The 21,763-nt window shown below is 44.5% G+C and overlaps 1 protein-coding gene across 15 annotated transcripts in view; it reads left to right on the top strand.

The window, feature by feature from the left end:
* KCNMA1 (potassium calcium-activated channel subfamily M alpha 1) overlaps positions 1-21,763 on the top strand; it is a 775,740-nt gene that overhangs the window by 511,089 nt on the left and 242,888 nt on the right. For all 15 annotated transcript variants that reach the window (XM_088842052.1, XM_088842055.1, XM_088842056.1 and 12 more), the window contains 3 exons: positions 8,650-8,725; positions 17,083-17,158; positions 20,725-20,895. In XM_088842052.1, the coding sequence (XP_088698178.1) occupies positions 8,650-8,725; positions 17,083-17,158; positions 20,725-20,895 (323 nt within the window). The remainder of the gene's footprint in view (positions 1-8,649; positions 8,726-17,082; positions 17,159-20,724; positions 20,896-21,763) is intronic.

Genomic DNA, 21,763 nt, shown 5'->3' with positions numbered 1-21,763 from the left:
TCTGTTCATGGGATTTCCCTGGCAGGAATACTGGAATGGGTTGCTGTTTCCTACTCCAGGGGATCTTCCCAATCCAGGGATTAAACCCACGTTTTCTCTTGTCTCCTGCATTGGCACCTGCACTGACAGGTGGATTCTTTACCGCTGTGCCACCTGGGAAGCCCCTCTGATTGGGGTTGGCGCCTGTCAAATCGAGACTCCTACTTTCATTCTTTTCCTCCCTTCTCTTCATTTCCTTCTTTTCATCTTTTCTTTATCAAAATACTGACTCTGGTGGGGTTGTAGGCAAAACGCATTTCCCCTCTGATGGAAATGTAAATTGTTAGGAGAGTTTGGCAGGAGGATCACAAGTGCTGTAAGTGCTTACTTGAATGCTGATATTTAGAATTGGAACCGATTGGCCAACAATGTCTGTTCCAGGGCAGTGGTTACAAGCTTGGGCTTTATGGCATTACACAAATGTAGAATGAAATCTGGCTGTGTTGCTTACACACTGTGTACTGGGCACACTCCCTTGTCTGTTTATTCTTAGCTGTTTTCTTCTGTTGTATGAATTAAATAAGATACAGCCAAAGGGTTAGGCATGTAGAAGTAATTAAAAATAACATATGCTCAATCATAATAGATTTACTTCATTGTCAACATCATCATTTCGCCAGTAATTGAAAGTAACAGGAATGCTATGTACTCTGTGTGTGTGTGAATCTTTATCGGCTTTCTATTTTGTCTTCTTTACTTTTCTTTGAAATTGTGAACAATGACATTCTGTTTCACAATTCCATAGCTTCATGTGATGGAATTACTGTTTACTTAGTCCAGTGTGCTCAGCATGCTTCTGCAGAATCCTTAGTCTTCTGGACCATGTCTCCAGGGCAGGTTTCAGTGCCATCACCGGGAGAGAAGAAGGGAACTAGGATGGGGTGGAGGGCTCGGCTGTAATGCAGCTGCACCAGAGGCCTTGTCCATCCCCCTGAAGTCCTGCAGCTGGAGAGCCCTTCAGCATTGTTCCAGATCCAGGCGAGGTGGCAGACCTTTGTCCCCACATCCACCAGCCGTGGGGGCCACCCCTGGTGATGTGTGTGACTGTGGGCAAGGTCACTCTTCAGGAGCCAGTGATGAATAAAGATCCCTGGAAAAAGGATCTGGACCGCACCCCACAGCAGCCACTACTACCCATGCTTGTTATTTATTTAATACAGTCTCAGATTTTTTTGTAGGATTCTTGTGGTTTGTCATTAGTGTGATGAGCTTGCCGTTTTTTTCTTTTAATATGTGGGGTACCTGTGTCTAGGTAGTGCCACTTTTCTAATCAATACAGAGTACAGAAAAAGAAAAGTCCATTTTTACTACTTAAGTATATAAGAGAGAGTATGTAGAGAAGTTTACTGTATTTGGATAGTTTAAAGGAACTGGATTGTGAAATAGTCTGGACTTTTGGAGGGCATAATTAGCATTTCATTTTCTTCACAACTCTGTTATGGCTGTTTTCTATCTCCTAAAAATATAATTTTATTTCAGAGAAATTTTAACTTACATAGACTAAATTATAAGAATGTAATGTTATAAAGCAAAGGAGATGAATATTTGTTGCTTAGGCATTGCCCTTTCCACTGTTTCCTTTTCTTGGCCTCCTTATGTAATGTGAGGTTGCTGTCCATTCCCTTTTAGGACCTCTCTGGCTTCAGCAGCATGACCGTTGGTCATGGCTTTTTCCTGGTTAGGCTCCTTCTTATTTCCTAAGAGTGTCAGCCCTGGCCTCTGTCAAGTGAACCTTCAGAGGCCATGGCTTTTCCCTCTAGTAGACAATGTGTAATCTGAGAGTTCCACAAGCAGAATAGTTAATCTTTAGCTCTTTGCTGTCTAATTCTTTCTCAGAAGTCTGATTCATTCAGTTCAATTCAAGCAAGTATTTGCTGAGTATCCACCTTATGCCAGGCACTTTGGGTTACAGCCATGAACAAAATAAACGTCAGTTCCTCTCCTCCTAGAGGTGGCGCTATGGATAAGGAGACAGAAAGTGAATTATGTAAATAAGTAGGATGCTTGTGCTTCATGCTGGGGAGAAAAGTAAAACAAGCAAGTGGAATGAAGAGTTTTTTTGGGGTGGGTAGGGTTTAGGTAGTGGAGGTGATGGAATTCCAGTTGAGCTATTTCAAGTCTTGAAAGATGATGCTGTGAAAGTGCTGCACTCAATATGCCAGCAGATTTGGAAAACTCAGCACTGGCCACAGGACTGGAAGAGGTCAGTCTTCATTCCAATCCCAAAGAAAGGCAATGCCAAAGAATGCTCAAACTACCGCACAATTGCACTCATCTCACACGCTAGTCAAGTCATGCTCAAAATTCTCCAAGCCAGGCTTCAGCAGTATGTAAACCGTGAACTCCCAGATGTTCAAGCAGGTTTTAGAAAAGGTAGAGGCACCAGAGATCAAATTGCCAACATCCGCTGGATCATGGAGAAAGCAAGAGAGTTCCAGAAAAACATCTATTTCTGCTTCATTGACTATGCCAAAGCCTTTGACTGTGTGGATCACAATAAACTGTGGAACATTCTGAAAGAGATGGGACTCCCAGACCACCTGACCTGCCTCTTGAGAAACCTGTATGCAGATCAGGAAGCAACAGTTAGAACTGGACATGGAACAACAGACTGGTTCCAAATAGGAAAAGGTGTACGTCAAGGTTGTATATTGTCACCTTGCTTATTTAACTTATATGCAGAGTACATCATGAGGAACGCTGGGCTGGAAGAAGCACAAGCTGGAATCAAGATTGCTGGGAGAAATATCAATAACCTCAGATATGCAGATGACACTACCCTTATGGCAGAAAGTGAAGAGGAACTCAAAAGCCTCTTGGTGAAAGTGAAAGAGGAGAGTGAAAAGGTTGGCTTGAAGCTCAACATTCAGAAAACAAAGATCATGGCATCTGGTCCCATCACTTCATGGGAAATAGATGGAAAAACAGTGGAAACAGTGTCAGACTTTGTTTTTTTGGGCTCCAAAATCACTGCAGATGCTGATTGCAGCCATGAAATTAAAAGACGCTTACTCCTTGGAAGGAAAGTTATGACCAACCTTGATAGTATATTAAAAAGCAGAGACATTACTTTGCCAACCAAGGTCCATCTAGTCAAGGCAATGGTTTTTCCCGTGGTCATGTATGGATGTGAGAGTTGGACTGTGAAGAAAGCTGATCGCCGAAGAATCGATGCTTTTGAACTGTGGTGTTGGAGAAGACTCTTGAGAGTCCCTTATACTGCAAGGAGATCCAACCAGTCCATTCTAAAGGAGATCAGTCCTGGATGTTCATTGGAGGGACTGATGCTAAAGCTGAAACTGCAATACTTTGGCCACCTCATGCGACAAGTTGACTCACTGGAAAAGACTCTGATGCTGGGAAAGGTTGTGGGCGGGAGGAGAAGGGGACGACGGAGAATGGGATGGCTGGATGGCATCACCGACTCTGTGGACATGAGTTTGAGTGTACTCCGGGAGTTGGTGATGGACAGGGAGGCCTGGCGTACTGTGATTCATGGGGTCGCGGAGAGTCGGACACGACTGAGCGACTGAACTGAACTGAGGGTTATAGGGGGAATTGTGCTTTTAGACAGCGTAGCCAGGGAAGGACTCACTGAGAAAGTTAACGCTGATCAAACACCTGAAGGAGGTGAGCGAGTGCACCATGTGGCCATTTGGGGAACAACTTTCCAGGCAGAAGGAAGAGTGTGTTCAAGGCCCCGAGGCAGGTTCACTGAGGAAGACATTCCAATGAGAGGTTAAGCGTTGATATTAATAGCATGAGAGGGAGGAGGAGGCCAGCAGGTCTGGAAGGGATGAGGACTGGCCTTGCTTTAGGTCGCTGAGGGACTTTGACGTCTACTCGAGTGACTGAACTGAACTGAACTGAACTGTGTGGAATGGGCACGTTGGAGGATTTGGAGCCAAGGGGCGGCATAACCCATTTTACCTGGTGACAGGCTCTCTGGCTGCCCTGCTGAGGACTGACCACAAAGTGTCCAGTGGGGAGAGCAGTTAGGGAGCTGTTGTGAAGTGTGGCCTGGAAGAGCAACACTTCAGACCATGCATTTCTCCAGAGTGTCTAGCTTAATCTGAGGAGAGCATGTAGACTGATTTTTTTAAAGTATTTATTTATTTTATTTATTCATCTTGGCTGCCTCAGGGGTTAGTTGTGGCACCTGGGCTTAGTTGCTCTGCAGCATGTGGGATCTTAGTTCCCAGATCAGGGATTGAACCTGCATCCCTTGCATTGCAAGGCAGGTTCTTAACCACTGGACCACCAGGGAAGTCCCAACACTGATTTGTTTTTTAACCTGGGTAGAATATTGTTTCTCATTTGCACTAGTGAAGCCTCGTGCTGTGATAGTGACCAGCACAAGGCGGTCACATGAACAAAGCCCACAGTTGTTTGGTACATGAGAATGTTGCTCCTGCATCACCCCAAGCCCCTTTGACAGGGAGACCTTTGTCCTGGATCTCCATCCTGGGCTCACATCTTCTCCTGAGGACCAGCTTGTTTTCCTCTTTCGTACATTATTAGTCTTAGAGTGTCTTCCTGCTTGCTCTCCTTGGGAAAGTGCTCAAACCCAGGTCTCCAATTTACAGCCAGCGAGAGGATAGGACCTAGTGACTGCTGCATTCTTTTTTTCCTTACCTTTATTTTCACACACATATTTTTCTGAGTTGCTTTAAATGTGATGCTGCTGCTGCTCAGTCACTTCAGTTGTGTCCGACTCTGTGCGACCCCATAGACGGCAGCCCATCAGGCTCCCCTGTCCTTGGGATTCTCCAGGCAAGAACACTGGAGTGGGTTGCCATTTCCTTCTCCAATGTGTGAAAGTGAAAAGTGAAAGTGAAGTCGCTCAGTCATGTCTGACTTGTAGTGACCCCATGGACTGCAGCCTACCAGGCTCCTCCATCCATGGGATTTTCTAGGCAAGAGTACTGGAGTGGCCTGCCATTGCCTTCTCCGAAAATGTGATGAGTGACCAACAAATAACATAGGATACAAAAGACATTGCTTCACGATAAAGAAAGATATGCCGTCAAAAGTGTGGGTCATTTGTATTCTATTTTTGTTTCCATAAATGAAAATTCACTCACACACACAAACACACTTTTTCAGGATGAAATTATCAGTGGCTAATACATTACTAAAACATCCTTATATCCTGACTGGTTTCAGTGCGAACTGCCAGTCCTTGCCTATGTCGAGCTTCTGAATGTGTTATTTTATCTCCCAGCGGTATGTGACAGTGATGCTGGAGTCAGATCAGCCATCCAGGTTGGGCTGGGTGCTTAGAACCAGTGGGAAATTTTATTTTAAAAGCTCACTTTCCAGTCTGCCTCTCTGCCCATTTTTTTTTTTAATTTTTTTAATTGGAGGCTAATTATTTTACAATATTATATTGGTTGGTTTTGCCATACATTGACATGAATCTGCCCCGGGTGTACATGAGTTCCCCTTCCTGAGCCCCACTCCCACCTCCCTCTTCACTTTATCCTCCCTCTGGGTCATCCCTGCACACCAGCCCTGAGCATCCTGTAATATGCATCGACCCCGAACTGGCGATTCGTTTCACATATGACAACATACATGTTTCAATGCCATTCTCCCAAATCATCCCACCCTCACCCTCTCCCACAGAGTCCCAAAGACTGTTCTATACATCGGTGTCTCTTTTGCTGTCTCGTATACAGGGTTATCATTTGCATCTTTCTAAATTCCATATATATGCGTTAGTATACTGTATTGGTGTTTTTCTTTCTGGCTTACTTCACTCTGTATAATAGGCTCCAGTTTCATCCACCGCATTAGAACTGATTCAAATGCATTCTTTTTAATGGCTGAGTAATACTCCATTGTGTATATGTACCAAAGCTTTCTTATCCATTCGTCTGCAGATGGACATCTAGGTTGCTTCCATGTCCTGGCTATTATAGACAGTGCTGTGATGAACATTGGGGTACATGTGTCTCTTTCAATTCTGGTTTCCTCGGTGTGTATGCCCAGGAGTGCGATTGCTGGATCATATGGCAGTTCTATTTCCAGTTTTTTGAGGAATCTCCACACTGTTCTCCATAATGGCTGTACTAGTTTGCATTCCCACCAACAATAAGACTTAGAGGACCAACCTAGATAACTTATTAAAAAGCAGAGACATTACTTTGTCATTAAAGGTCTGTCTAGTCAAGGCTATGGTTTTTCCAGTGGTCATGTATGGATGTGAGAGTTGGGCTGTGAAGAAAGCTGAGCACCGAAGAATTGATGCTTTTGAACTGTGGTGTTGGAGAGGACTCTTGAGAGTCCCTTGGACTGCAAGGAGATCCAACCAGTCCATCCTAAAGGAGATCAGTCATCCTGATGCTAAAGCTGAAACTCCAATACTTTGGCCAGCTGATGCAAAGCGTTGACTCATTGGAAAAGACTCTGACACTGGGAGGGATTGGAGGCAGGAGGAGAAGGGGACAACAGAGGATAAGATGGCTGGATGGCATCACTGATTCGATGGGCATGAGTTTGGGTAAACTCTGAGAGTTGGTAATGGACAGGGAGTCATGGTGTGCTACGATTCATGGGGTCGCAAAGAGTTGGACACGACTGAACTGAGGAACATCTTTGCAAATATTCTGTACAAACAATACATCTTCTGAGAACTTGGATATTTGAAAGTATTTTTTGTTGCCTAATTGCTGGTGAACAACTACTTGACAGGGTATAAAAATCTTGGGTCAGACTCTCTTTGTTTTAAAATTCTGAGTTTTGCTCAATTGTGATTTAACACTCACTGATACCTAATGAAATCTTAGTTGCATTAATTGTAACCCTCTCCCCCACCCTCAACACTTTGATTTTTTACATTTTCATTTATTTTAATGCTTAAAATTTGAAGGATAAGAATAGGCGATTTCTTGGTATCAGTCTTACAGAGCTGGTCATTCATTTTGCCTTTCACTCCTGTGATGTCCTGGCCATTATGCACGATCTGCGTGTTGTCTGCACTTCCCTTTGGAACACATTTTATTCATAGGCTGAATCTCTGTGATCTCCACTTCATTTCTGTTTTCTTAAGTTTCATCTTTTTTCCTCCCTTTTCTTATGTTCTCTGGCTTGTGGGACGGCACCTCCATTCTGTCCTCTGTATCCAGTTTTCGGCAGTGTGAAGCCCACCTTTCATCAGCTCAGTTAGGACTGTGTTTTGGGCTCTGGAGCCTTTTTTTTTCATCTACATCCCTTCTCATCTCTGCACTTTCTTGTTTAATAAAAGTAAGATGAATATCATTCAGAACAGAAGGCAGATGTTTTCTGAAAAGTCTTCTGTCCGTGAAGTTACTTCGTTTTAGATGAGAAATTTTCCTTTTGAGCCACATCCTTTCATCCTTCTGTCTGTGTGCTTTATGTTAGTTTTTTCTTTCACCTTGTGCTTGAATGAAGAGTCATCTATCAGGGCCCAGTATGGAGCCATTTAGGAGAACACCTCCGATCTGTCTTCTTTCCCTGATTCACCCTGGGGTCGTAAGAGAATCACCACTACCTCTTCCCTGTGCTCTGCACACCTTCCCCCTTTGCTGCCTCAGATAAGGCTCCAAATAAAGTCTCATCCACTGGCTCTGAGCTAACCATTCCAGTTTAGCCCACTCTGTGCTCAGCTCCACACATGACATGTGGGGCAGCTTAATAAAATGCTTTCAGAAAATATGCACAAGAACATCCCCTTGAGAGCAGGTGTGATGTTGAAAGTGTTCCAGAGCTGCGATAATCAGTATTTTGTAAACAGTACTCTTAGAAGGCTGCCAAGCTTCAAAGTCCTGTGCCACTCAGATTGCTTTTGACTCACTAATTTGATCTCAACAGAAATACATTTTACTAACGGCTATTAAAACCCAACACTAATTGGTATTTCCTTGAATCTTCACTTGGGTTTTCCTTCCCCGTTTCCCTCTTTCTTCACGTGTAGAAACACTGCCTCTTTTTCTTCATTCAAGAGAGGTTGCTGATTTCTGAAGAAGAAGCGTTTATCTTGACATTCAATAAAATGGAATTATAGAAGTTTTGAATCCTGCAGTTATGGGGTGTGAGATCTTACTGATTTGATTTTTTTTTTTTTTTTGATTGGGAGAAAAATAGAGAACTTTGTAGGAAACAGATAACACCATGGGCTATACTCTTCATTTTATCAGGACTGAAGATAAAAATTGAAAAAAAAATTCACCAAAGAGGTGAGGTTATCCGATTTGTTCCTAATCTGCTCTTAGCACAAGGGTTACACTGAGCTATTCCCAGTATTTTTCAGAGACAGAATCCTCTCAAATAGCCGTGTAACTTAGACATAGTGCTTTAAATCAGAGATGGACACGAGAGAGCTTAGTGAACTGGGCTCTCCCCACCAGAACTTCTTCTACTGTGGCTCCACACAGGCTCCCTTTAATGAGAATGTCAGTTTACCAGCTGAGATTAAACCAGTCAAGGATCAGGATGAAGGACTACATCCAAGGTACCGGATGATTCAGTCTTCTGCAGGAATTTCATATCTCTTCTACCTTGGCAGCTCTAAATCCAGCAGCAGAGTGTAGGCATTAAAACTACACATTGAAAATAACGCAGCTCTAATTTCATTTCTCTTTCCAGGTTTGAGATTTTTAAGAGCTCTCAGACTGATCCAGTTTTCAGAAATTTTACAGTTTCTGAATATCCTGAAAACAAGGTAAGATGTTCTTTCTGCTATTTTTTTCCCCCTCCTTCTGGTCCCCAGTGCTAAGTTGTAAATATCAGGTGTGTTTGCTTTCATTACGATAAAATTAGTGTTCTTTTGTGCACAGAGACAGCGCTCTCACACAGAAATCCAGGGAGAGCCTAGAGTTAGATCTTCTGCAGGGCAGGGGACTCTATGGTAAAGAGAAGAGAAAGGGCCGTGTATGTGGGGAAGTAGAGGCAGTTTGGGGGCACCATGTGGGGTTGCTTGGACACCAGCCACACCATCGTGGAGAGAGAAGCACAGTGGGTGAGGGATAGGTCTGCTCATTGATTGGGAAGTCCTTGCTCACAGGTTTTAAATCACCCCTTTATTACATCACTAAATAAGAAATTGAACCTGGCCATAAAAGCAGTGGAAGCAATGCTCTTTGAGAGGCAATCACAAACCTCATACGGCAAAGAGAAAATCATTTCATTTCAAAGTACATTCTAGATGTTCACTTTATAGCCCGTGTAGCCCCTGGGGCTTGCTCTGTGAATTGCCTTCTGGGGAATACCTAAAAACCTCCTGCCGAAGGCGCCATGACTACTTCTGTTAACTGTGTTATGATCTGGAAAACACTACTGGACCAGGAGAAAAAAATTCCCCAGAGACCCTTTTCCTGATGACCTGCATGTTCTCAGAGCTGGTCTGAAACCAGGGCTGCCTTGATGAATAAACTAATAAAAGAGGTTGGACGTCTTTTAATGGAGAATAAGTACAGGTCATAAATTTTTCTCATAGGAAATTACACTTTGAGAAACTCACTGCTAATGTTCCATTTCCTCTTCTGTTGGCCTTAGCGTGTTTGATAAATGATGAAAACCAGGACACCTCCGAGTCTGTGATTTATAATTAATACACCTGCACTCGGGGGGCGGGGGGTGGGGGGGGCTTGGACTTGGCATTGTTTTCCCAGTAACTGAGGCTGGGACTCAACTTCCGGAATATGTCACATCCAACAAGTGTGACAAGCTATTGGCTTTCCTTAGGATCTTGGTGTTTTTTGTTTATTTTTGTTTGTTTTAATTCCAGATTGATTTCCCCTTGCTAACTATTCATCTATGTGAATGGGGGAATAAATTCACTTTCTGTTAATCAAGTTAAAAAGAAAATGAGCACTGAATGCCATGGAAGTCTTCTACAGTGTGTTCCAACACCCTTACTTTCATAATCCTAGGGTCAGAATTTGTTGGCGCGCCACTGTGTATACTATTATTAATATTGGATGAATATTGTTATTCTTCATATTTCTTCTGAGTGACAGTAACCTTCATTTCTACCATTTTATGACTCTGTGTTCAATGGACCCATATTACTCTCAAAATTAAAATGACTGACAAAGCTAGCCATCCCTAAGGTTTGCCTATATCATATTTGCTACACTGGGTTTTTAAAGGTAGACCTGGTGAGGACCCAGTGCCAATCACAGGGGCTGTATTTAAGAGACACTCATGAGGATGGTGTTATATGGAGCTGTCCACCCTGTCTAACATGGTAGAGTGCCTTTGTCTCCCTGTTTCATGATTACTTGTTCAGGAGTCTTTTAATCCTCTGACCCCAAAGTGCCATCACTCCAAGGAATAACATGGAAAAAACTGTGTTCTCACCTTCCTTGTACTCCATGCGAATCCTTTCTGGACTTAGGAGAATGATAAGCCATCTGAGTAAAATATCTTTTTCTGGGCTTTTGCCAAGAGGTCCACCGATTTCCCACTTCTTGGGGTGGGGGTGGGGCAAAACTTTCCTTTAGATGTAGGAAATAGCACTGGCATCCCTTGGGGAAACAGTCCTCCTTGAGAACTCTACAATTAAGGCGGTTCCTTCTCCCAGTGCAGAGGAGGGGGATAACTGAAGGGATGAGTGAGGGTAAGAGGTGAGTTTCTATGTTGGGAGAGTCATGCAGTGGTGGGCTACCATCCTAAGCCCCAAACATTTTCCCAGCATCCCGCTTCCCACGGAATTAAACTCCTTCTGTCATTGGAGGATGGTTTCCATCTCAGCCTCACGCTTGGAATTGTCCCAGTTCCTTTGGCTTATGGTCACAACCCTGAGAGTAGGTCAGTTCAAGCCTGAATCGAGCACCCATCTGTGCAGCAGTGAGAGGGTGCCAGGATTGAGTTCTGCTTTCTGAGAGCCCCTGAGGGAGGGAGAGCCAGACTGTGGTTGGTACTGAGATGCAGACCTTGGGAGGCATAGAGGAGAATAGTTAAGGCTCAGACTGAATGAGGGGCAGTCAAGGATCTTTTTAAGGCAAAGAAGGTGTCTTCAGTAAGCCTTGTAGACAGCCAGGTGTCATCTTGGTGAGGCTGGAGACTGGGCGTGTGAGAGGGAGGGAAAGTGCAGGTGACTTCCAATCACAGCAGCTGCAGAAAGAACGGAAGTGAGGCCCTTCATCCCCGTGGGATACAGTGCAGTTGACCTTGAGGGGGCTTCACATCTGTCTGGCATAGGTAACAATGAAACAAAATAAGGACATTGGCACCTATCTGTATTCTCAGCCAGAAGCAAAGAGGAAGATACTAATCAACCAGAACTGGAACAAATTTGTATTTCTTTCTAGAAGGAGGATGACATTTTCAGTGTCAACCAAAACATATCCTGGTAAATTCACTGAGCAAAGATACCCCCCATGGTTCTGTGTTTTTAGTGATAATCTTGGAAAGAGATGGAAATTCATTCTTCCAGTACCTACAGAGACACACACACCATCTCTCTCTTTAGCTTTCTCCCCTAGTGTCTACAGAGTCCTGAAAAAGGTCTCTGATCTGTAAAAACAGGATGGTCTCTGTGTCTGGCCATGGATAATGATTCATTGCATCCTTTCGTGGCTGGTGAGAACTCATGGGCCAAGGTCCCAGAAACAATAATAGAAAACATGAAAGTGAAGTTAGGCTATCATGTAAAGATCACACTTTTTATCCCTTATCACGAGAATGCTAGAATCTGAATTGTTCCAATGACTCTCATCCTTAGGACCTTAGGGTTCAGTCCAGACTTCTGGACTTGGCCCTCAAGTCTTTACCTCCAGTGTCCACACAGAGTCCACAGACCTGCCCTGCAACACTTTTCCTCCTTCCATGGAGCTCTTTGCAGCCTGCTGAGGCTCAAATTTTAGAATATGGAGAGAGTGCACCAAGAGTTAATCTTGTATCTCTTGCATAGAGCTTTTAGATGATTGCCTAGTCATAGAGTTTAATTTGAAAAGCAAATCCTAATACTGGGGATCTGTAATAATGCAGATGCCATAAAAATAATCAGATTTCAGTGCTTAATAGAGACTCTTTCAGCAACAATGATTAAATGTTCTCTACACAACAGAGAGCTCCCTTAAGCACTATTAATATCACTGTGACAATCACTTAGAGATTAATAATCACCATATTAGGTCATTTTCCAAAGCACCATGAGGCGGAGACTCCCATAGTTTTAATATCTCAAGAAGGCTCTGCACGGTTATTGTTGGGACACTGCTTTGTTCCAGCATCCAGGACTACGTAAGTGAGTCACCTCAGCACTTAATTATCTTCTGAAAAGTTGAACAACACAGGCATCCCTGAGATCTCTTTCTTTGCTACTGACTACCTGTTACTGGTGAGTCTCTCACTTTCCAGGGTTGATGTACCTCAGAGGAGTCTTTTACTTTATTCTGGCCTCCCCTTGAGAAACTGGTTGGGCAGTGGATATGGTGATAACCTCTCTCCTCTCTGGGGCAGTGCCCTCTGACCCTCTTCATATCCTATGCAAGAGTGTGGGGGAGTCACAGTTTTGCTTTCTCAACAAGGAGGGCTTTCTGGCGGACCCCAGTCTGTGACACTTGCTGTACAGTGTAGTGGACAAAAGGGCAGTCTTTGGGGCCAAACTGCCTGGTTCAAATCCCAAGTCTGCTGCCTACTTGTGTGAACTTGCGTCAGTTTCTTAACCCTGGGACCCACTCATAGAGTCTTTATGAAGATTAGATGAATGAGTATACATGAAGTACTTCAGATGGCACTGCACGTGGTAAATCCTGTGAGAGAACTGTGCTAGCCATTCTTATTGGGGTGATCTTAAACTCTTGGAATTTTAGTCATTCATTTTCCCTTGAGAAAGAGGTGGAAGGGGTCAGAGATCAATCTATTAAGTCCGATGGCCTAAACCAGCCTGTGGGCAGTTTTACACCCCTCTGGGAAGACTGAAAAAGATAGAAAATAGGGCTCTTTTCTGCATGATGCAGTTGGTTACACAAGAGAGTCAACTAGAAATGTAAAAACGATGGCTTAAGAGAGTGGGATTGGTGTCCAATGATTCAGTTCAGTTCAGTCGCTCAGTCGTGTCCAACTCTCTGCGACCCCATGAATCACAGCACGCCAGGCCTCCCTGTCCATCACCAACTCCCGGAGTTCACTCAAACTCATGTCCATTGAGTCGGTGAAGCCATCCAGCCATCTCATTCTCTGTCGTCCCCGTCTCCTCCCACCCCCAATGCCTCCTAGCATCAGACTCTTTTCCAGTGAGTCAACTCGTCGCATGAGGTGGCCAATGATTATTGGAGATAAAAAAGCCACGGGTCACTTTGTATTGCCAGTGGGTGGAGTCACTTTAAGGAGGAGGTGCGGGCTATACCAAGCTTTGGAGAAAGGGAAATATTCAGTAGGTGGGGAGGGCTTTCAAGCTGAGTCATAGCGTAAGCAAAGACTTGGCAGATATTTTTGGCTTTGATAGAAGTTGCAAGAGTTTATGTAGAAAGAATAGTGGTAGGAGAATCTGAAACTTCAGCGAGTGTGGAAGGAGGCGGTGTAGACATAGTATTTTAGTCCACGAGAGCCTTTGGACAGGGGAACAACCTCCTGACAACAATGGTTGAAGAGCTGTACACCCAGTGGAAGTAAACGGGGTGAAGGAAGGTAGGAAGGATGCAGAGGGGAGGCCAGCTCACTCTGTGCAAATTCTTAGAGGCCCTACTGTGCACCAGGGACTCCCACTCTCAGGCTTCTGGCCAACAAGGCCCCTATTCTCAGGGACCTAGATATCTAGTGAGTTCCAGTTGATCTCAAAGAACACCAGTGGATGCTGAAATTTTTAGGGATAAGATTGCTGGGGAATAGGATATTCCTATGGCCCCAGAGTCCCACTCCCCAGCTGGCATATTCATTACAAACGGAACCTGGTGCCTCTCAGTGGCACCACCTGGGGCTCCCACAGATACTAAGTGTCTGAACCCGGTATAACAGAGTTGAAATTTCCTGATGTGATGCCATCCCAGGCAGGTATTCTCAACAGATGTATTGAAACAGGATCTAGTCAGGGGGCAATAGTCAGACAAAACCAGAATATGGGACTTTCTGGATAACAGCAGGCTTGGGTGCATAGAAAATAAAATAGTCACAGAAAACAGAATAAAAAGGGTGTGTGTATGTGTGTGTGTGGTGGGGGGGATGGGTAGGCGGGGTGTGTTATATACAGATTAAAGGAGAATTAAGCAGAGAATGGCAAATACATAGCCTATGGGCCAGTCAGCCTACTGCCTGTCTTTGTAAATAAAGTTTTATTGGAACACAGCCACAACTAATTCCTTTATACGTCTCCAGACTAGAGCTGATAGACAGAGTTCCTGATGAACTATGGACGGAGGTTCGTGACATTGTACAGGAGACAGGGACCAAGACCATCCCCATGGAAAAGAAATGCAAAAAAGCAAAATGGCTGTCTGGAGAGGCCTTATAAATAGCTGTGAAAAGAAGAGAAGTGAAAAGCAAAGGAGAAAAGGAAAGATATAAGCATCTGAATGCAGAGTTCCAAAGAATAGCAAGGAGAGATAAGAAAGCCTTCCTCAGCGATCAACACAAAGAAATAGAGGAAAACAACAGAACAGGAAAAACAAGAGATCTCTTCAAGAAAATTAGAGATTACAAGGGAACATTTCATGCAAAGATGGGCTTGATAAAGGACAGAAATGGTATGGACCTAACAGAAGCAGAAGATATTGAGAAGAGGTGGCAAGAATACACAGAAGAACTGTACAAAAAAGATCTTCACAACCAAGATAATCACGATGGCGTGATCACTCACCTAGAGCCAGACATCTTGGAATGTGAAGTCAGGTGGGCCTTAAAAAGCATCACCATGAACAAAGCTAGTGGAGGTGATGGAATTCCAGTTGAGCTATTTCAAGTCTTGAAAGATGATGCTGTGAGAGTGCTGCACTCAATATGCCAGCAGATTTGGAAAACTCAGCAGTGGCCACTGGACTGGAAAAGGTCAGTCTTCATTCCAATCCCAAAGAAAGGCAATGCCAAAGAATGTTCAAACTACTGCACAATTGCACTCATCTCACACGCTAGTCAAGTCATGCTCAAAATTCTCTAAGCCAGGCTTCAGCAATATGTGAACCGTGAACTCCCAGATGTTCAAGCAGGTTTTAGAAAAGGCAGAGGCACAAGAGGTCAAATTGCCAACATCCGCTGGATCATGGAGAAAGCAAGAGAGTTCCAGAAAAGCATCTATTTCTGCTTCATTGACTAGCCAAAGCCTTTGACTGTGTGGATCACAATAAACTGTGGAAAATTCTGAAAGAGATGGGAATACCAGACCCCCTGACCTGCCTCTTGAGAAACCTGTATGCAGGTCAGGAAGCAACAGTTAGAACTAGACATGGAACAACAGCCTGGTTCCAAATAAGAAAAGGAGTACATCAAGGTTGTATATTGTCACCCTGCTTATTTAACTTATATGCAGAGTACATCATGAGGAACGCTGGGCTGGAAGAAGCACAAGCTGGAATCAAGATTGCTGGGAGAAATATCAATAACCTCAGAAATGCAGATGATACCACCCTTATGGCAGAAAGTGAAGAGGAACTGAAAAGCCTCTTGATGAAAGTGAAAGAGGAGAGTGAAAAAGTTGGCTTGAAGCTCAACATTCAGAAAACGAAGATCATGGCATCTGGTCCCATCACTTCATGGGAAATAGATGGAGAAACAGTGGAAATAGTGTCAGACTTTATTTTTTTGGGTTCCAAAATCACTGTGGATGCTGATTGCAGCCATGAAATTAAAAGATGTTTACTCCTTGGAAGGAAAGTTATGACCAACCTAGATAGTATATTAAAAAGCAGAGACATTACTTTGCCAATAAAGGTCCGTCTGGTCAAGGCTATGGTTTTTCCTGTGGTCATGTATGGATGTGAGATTTGGACAGTGAAGAAAGCTGATCGTCGAAGAATTGATGCTTTTGAACTGTGGCGCTGGAGAAGACTCTTGAGAGTCCCTTGGACTGCAAGGAGACCCAACCAGTCCATTCTAAAGGAGATCAATCCTGGGTGTTCATTGGAAGGACTGATGCTAAAGCTGGAACTCCAATACTTTGGCCACCTCATGCGGAGAGTTGACTCACTGGAAAAGACTCTGATGCTGGGAGTGATTGGGGGCTGGAGGAGAAGGGGATGACAGAGAATGAGATGGCTGGATGGCATCACCAACTCGATGGACATGAGTTTGAGTGAACTCCGGGAGTTGGTGATGGACAGGGAGGCCTGGTGTGCTGTGGTTCATGGGGTCGCAAAGAGTCGGACACGACTGAGCGACTGAACTGAACTGAACTGTATGTAGTTGCAACAGAGACTTTATGTCCCAGCAAAGCCTGGATATTTACTATCTGTCCCTTTATTAGAAAAGTTCTGACTCCTAGATTAAAGCCACGTAATCATCAAATGTAGCACATTATTATCTCTATTACTTACTTAGGTTGAAAACATGAGAGCATCAACAAGCCTAATTTTGGAGCAACTGCAGAAATCTAGCTTGGGAGCGAATATTAGATGATATTACTGAATCTGTGTTAATTTCCTTAGGCAGGACAATTGTACTATGATTGTTTTACATTGTGTTCTTCTTAGGTGTTGAGTGCTGAAGAGTTTAAAAGGTTGTGTCGTGATGTCTACAACGTGCTTGTAAATGGTCTCATCTAGAAAAAAAGGAGAAAGAGGGAAAATATACAGATAAAGCCAATGTGGCAAAATGTTAGGTAAAGGGTATCCCAGTCTTTATTATACCCTTCTTTCACTATTTCTGTAGACATAAAAATGTTCAAAGTAAAAAGTAATAAAAATTTTAAACAACCAGAGGAGTTTATTTAGGGACCACTTTCAGCAACTCAGATGTCATCTTCCTACAGGCTCCAGCCTGAACTGCATTTGCCGCCTTTCAGATCCTTCCCTTATGACAGAGGAACACTGGGGGCTTGCGGGTGGGCTGCCTCCTCCCTAAAGGGGTGCTGTTGCTCTGGAAGCCATTCCCAACAGGGTCTTCTGTAACTTGGGGATCTTGCTTTTTGTCTCTTTTGCACAGTAATTCCATCAAGCTGGTGAATCTGCTCTCCATTTTTATCAGCACGTGGCTCACAGCAGCCGGGTTCATCCATTTGGTAAGTATCCTTGAAGATGCTTCAGTTCTGGCTTTTTTGGAAGAAGACCCTCTCAGAGTCATTTTATTACCCGGGAGACAAACTTCAGCCCTGCTGGAGAATGCAGAAAAAGGAAAAACAACCGCACAAGTTGTCTAGGTTTCCAATCCTTTTACCCAAACTAGTTCCAAATGGCGAGTCATGTTCACACTCTGCTGCTGCTGTCGTGTCAGTCGTGTCCGACTCTGTGCGACCCCATAGATGGCAGCCCACTAGGCTCCTCTGTCCCTGGGATTCTCCAGGCAAGAATATTGGAGTGGGTTGCCATTGCCTTCTCCGGTTCACACTCTAAACCTGTGTTTTTCAGCTCACCTGTATAGCTAGGGCAGGGGCTTCCGTAGATTTTTTTTTTTTTAATTCTTTCTGCAATAACCCCAGCAAACCACAAGATGGCAGTGCTTCCTAAGCAATCGCTGGCAAAGGTTTCGACCAGATTGGAAGTCTGATCCCCATTTCTTGAAGTGAAGTGTAAGTTCCTCAGTCGTGTCCAACTCTTTGCGACCCCATGGGCTAGATATACAGTCCATGGAATTCTCCAGGCCAGAATACTGGATTGGGAACCTATTCCCTTCTCCAGGGGATCTCCCAACCCGGGGATCGAACCCTGGTCTCCCGCATTGCGGGTGGATTCTTTACCAGCTGAGCCACACAGCTCTGCAGTTCAGTTCAGTCTCTCAGTCGTGTCCAACTCTCCGCGACCCCATGAATCACAGCACGCCAGGCCTCCCTGTCCATCACCAACTCCCGGAGTTCACTCAAACTCATGTCCATAGAGTCGGTGATGCCATCCAGCCATCTCATTCTCTATCGTCCCCGTCTCCTCCCGCCCCCAATCCCTCCTAGCATCAGACTCTTAGTAAGTAACAAATAACAGATTCCTCAATTTCTCTTCACTTTTCCCTTATAAGGGCTTCCTTGGTAGCCCAACTGGTAAAGAATCCGCTTGCAATGTGGGAGACTTGGGTTCGATCCCTGCGTTGGGAAGATCCCCTGGAGAAGGGAATGGCTTCCCACTCCAGGATTCTGGCCTGGAGAATTCCATGGACTGTATAGTCCATGGGGTCACAAAGAGTCAGACACGAATGAGTGACTTTCACTCACTCCCCCTTACTAAAAGGCCTCTTTGATTCTTTTGCTTGATTACCTGTCAAGTTATTTTGCATCTCAAAAATGTTAATTCTTTTAAATTAACAACTCACTGAAAGCCTTATATTATGAAGTCAAGCTGTACTCACATTCCCTGGGCAGATTTCTGCTTGCTTTTGGAGAGTATAGCTATTTTGAGAAGTGTGCTTCATACAAACACAAACTATTACAACTGAAGGAGCATCATCTAACAGAAGTTTTGAGTAAATTTGCCCTTCTCTTGTTGAGCTTCAGTCCACTTAATGGATGGAAGGAAGCTTTGTTACCTATCTCCCATTGGGATTTTTGTGATTAGCATTCAAAGGAAAACTTCTGAGCTATCACTCAGTTACTGGATCTGATGGTTCCCCACCCCACCCACCCTTTTATGCTGATGAGATTCTTGGATGAAATCACCCTTAGATAATCACTCTAACTCTGCCAAGTGTCGAAAAGCACAGATATGGAGGGTTAGTTGGTTGTTTTCAATCTGCAGTGACCTCACCTTACTGTCGTGTGAAGTACTGGGTTAGACAAAAAGTTCATTTCATAACATTTTATGGAAAGACCCAAATGAACTTTTGGGCCAACCCAATACATTCTGCTTCACCAGGAAACCTGCACGAGAAAGGGCACATTGAGGATAAGCACTGATGTGTGAAAGAGGCCAGGTCTTGGAAACTTTCTGCAGAGGCAGGCTGGCGGTCTGGAGGGAGGCTTGGGGCCGGCCATCCACAGGGACCATTCTCGCAGGTCACAGGCATTGGCCTTCGGGTGTATGGGAGGGCTGGGCCCCTCTCCTCTGCAAAATCTCTCCTACCTGCCTCACATTTGTTGGCACATCATAGGTGATGGGAGGACAGGAAGTGTTTTGAGTCTAAAGCAGAGATGGGCAACTGCAGGTAAAGGTGAAAGAGGAGAGTGAAAAAACTGGCTTAAAACTCAACGTTCAGAAAAAGAAGATCATGGCATCCGGTCCCATCACTTCATGCAAATAGATGGGGAAACAATGGAAACAGTGACAGACTATTTTCTTGGGCTCCAAATCACTGCAGATGGTTACTGCAGTCATGAAATTAAAAGAGGCTTGTTCCTTGGAAGAAAAGCTGTGACCAACCTAGACAGAACATTAAAAAGCAGAGACATTACTTTGCTAACAAAAGTCCATACAGTCAACACTATGGTTTTTCCAGTAGTCATGTATTGATGTGAAAGTTGGACCGTAAAGAAGGCTGAATGCTTTTGAGCCATGGTGTTTGAGAAGACTCTTGAGAGTTCCTTGAACTACAAGAAGATCAAACTGATCAATCCTAAAGGAAATCAACCCTGAATATTCATTGGAATGACTGATGCTGAGGCTGAAGCTCCAGTACTTTGTCCACCTGATGCAAAGAGCTGATTCATTAGAAAAGACCCAGATGCTGGGAAAGATTGAAGGCAGGAGGAGAAGGGGACAACAGAGGATGAGATGATTGGATGGCATCACCGACTCAATGGACATGAGTTTGAGCAAGCTCCAGGAGATGGTTAAGGACAGGGAAACCTGGCGTGTTGCAGGCCATGGGGTTGCAAAGAGTCAGACATGACTGAGCGACTGAACAAAAAGAAGTCAGGGGCAGAAGCCTTCCACACCCGTTGACTCTGAGAGATTTCCTGCTACACCTGCAGAGATGAGTTTCCCCACAGAAAGCAGAAACCCTATGGGCCGCAAAGCCGAAAATATTGACCATCTGGCCCTGCACAGGCTAAGCTTGCTGGTCCTTGGTCTACAGTGTGCAGTTCGGGATAGTTCTCCTGAGCTCACATTTTGTGCTTCTGAGGGAGGCTACTGCAGTTTGCAGGGCAGAGTGGTCCCTGATCTTCTGCAAAGCAGGGAGAGCCTGGTCAGGCTCTGAGAGATGCTGTTCACGGTTTGGGCGCATAATCTGAAGGAGCAGGGTCCCTCGGGCATCTCCTTAGTCAAAAGGATGAAATGAGGAGGCTTTCTGTGGGAGGGTCCAGGATTTCTTTGGGACTGAGCAAACTCTCGACCAGAGCAGGGCTCTCTGGCTCTTTGCTGGAAAAGAATGCTGTAACACACAGCCAGAGGCAGTGCCCTAAAATTCTGCTGGCCTCAGATCTTTAACAATGAGAAGAAAACGGACTCTGGATATGTACCTCAGTTCCTTCCCGTCTCTGCCCCCATCAGCCTGGTGGGTATGTGGGTATGGCTTTCACTCCATTTCTTCCACTACCTGTTCAGAGGCTGTGAGCCCAACTTACAGAGCTCCACTTGGGGCAGCAAACTCCTGCGGTTGAAGATGCAGAACATCCAAAAGTAGCCTAGATGCTGGAGTTTTGATGTTTCTGGTTTATTACACCTATAATGTTTTTCCTTTCTCTCCCCTGTCTCCTTGATTTAGGTGGAGAATTCAGGGGACCCATGGGAAAATTTCCAAAACAACCAGGCTCTTACCTACTGGGAATGTGTCTACCTGCTCATGGTGACCATGTCCACTGTTGGTTACGGGGATGTATATGCAAAAACCACGCTCGGGCGTCTCTTCATGGTCTTCTTCATCCTCGGGGGACTGGTAAAAAAGCTTTCTTACGATGTTGATTTTGTGATCATTGATATTTTCTATTATCCATTTTCTGAAGGCTGTGTATTTGAGCCTGTGTTTCTGCATTCGAGGCAAGTGACTTCCTTAGTGTCCCAGTCCAGTTAAGGCAGTCCCAGATGCCACGTGCCTTTTCTGCCTGTTTCTTTTGTGTACTGAGTTTGTTTCCGAGACCCAGGCACAGTGTCCTTGTGAGGGACCGTCATTTAGCCTGAAGCAAACCTAATTGTCTTAAGAAAGGGATGCTCACTTATCAAGTGAAAGGGTCTGTACCTTCATAATGTAATCCAGCCTCTGATATTCTGCAAGGACAGTGCTGTCACCTGACCAGGTAGATAATGTTGATACTCTGTAGACAATTTGCGGTTTCAAGAGCTCCCCACCCCTATCCCAGTCCTCCCCAAACTTCCAACAAACACTGTGGCTGGGCCCTTGCCCTAAAGAGGAGGGTCCCCACCCCAGAGGACAGAGAGCCTACTAGTCCCCAGGTGGACATCACCACATGGGCTGAATGTGATTTTGTAAACAGACCACAACTCCCTTACACGGCGACATGGGTGGGTGTTTCCGCCCTCACTCTGTAAGTCAGAAAGTCGCACTGTTTGCTTTTCTGGTCTATGCAGATCATCTTGGTGGGTTACTTTTCAAGGGGGATTTCTGGCCACTCATCGGTGGTGACTGCATTTTGTCTTTCAGAGTAGCCCATTCGATGTTTAGATTTTTGCTGTGTGTCAGATAAACCTAAACTCACACACAGCTTTCACATATGTACACCGCACATGCATTTATCTCATGCAAACACACTCTCTGTTTTGTCTGCATATGGCATATACATTTGAGA

This window comes from Moschus berezovskii, chromosome 12, assembly GCF_049115385.1.
Source record: "Moschus berezovskii isolate FMDL1 chromosome 12, NW_MosBer_1.0, whole genome shotgun sequence".
Lineage (NCBI taxonomy): Eukaryota > Metazoa > Chordata > Mammalia > Artiodactyla > Moschidae > Moschus > Moschus berezovskii.
The sequence above is the reverse complement of the archived record's forward strand: the minus strand, read 5'-3'. Positions and strand labels throughout refer to the sequence as shown.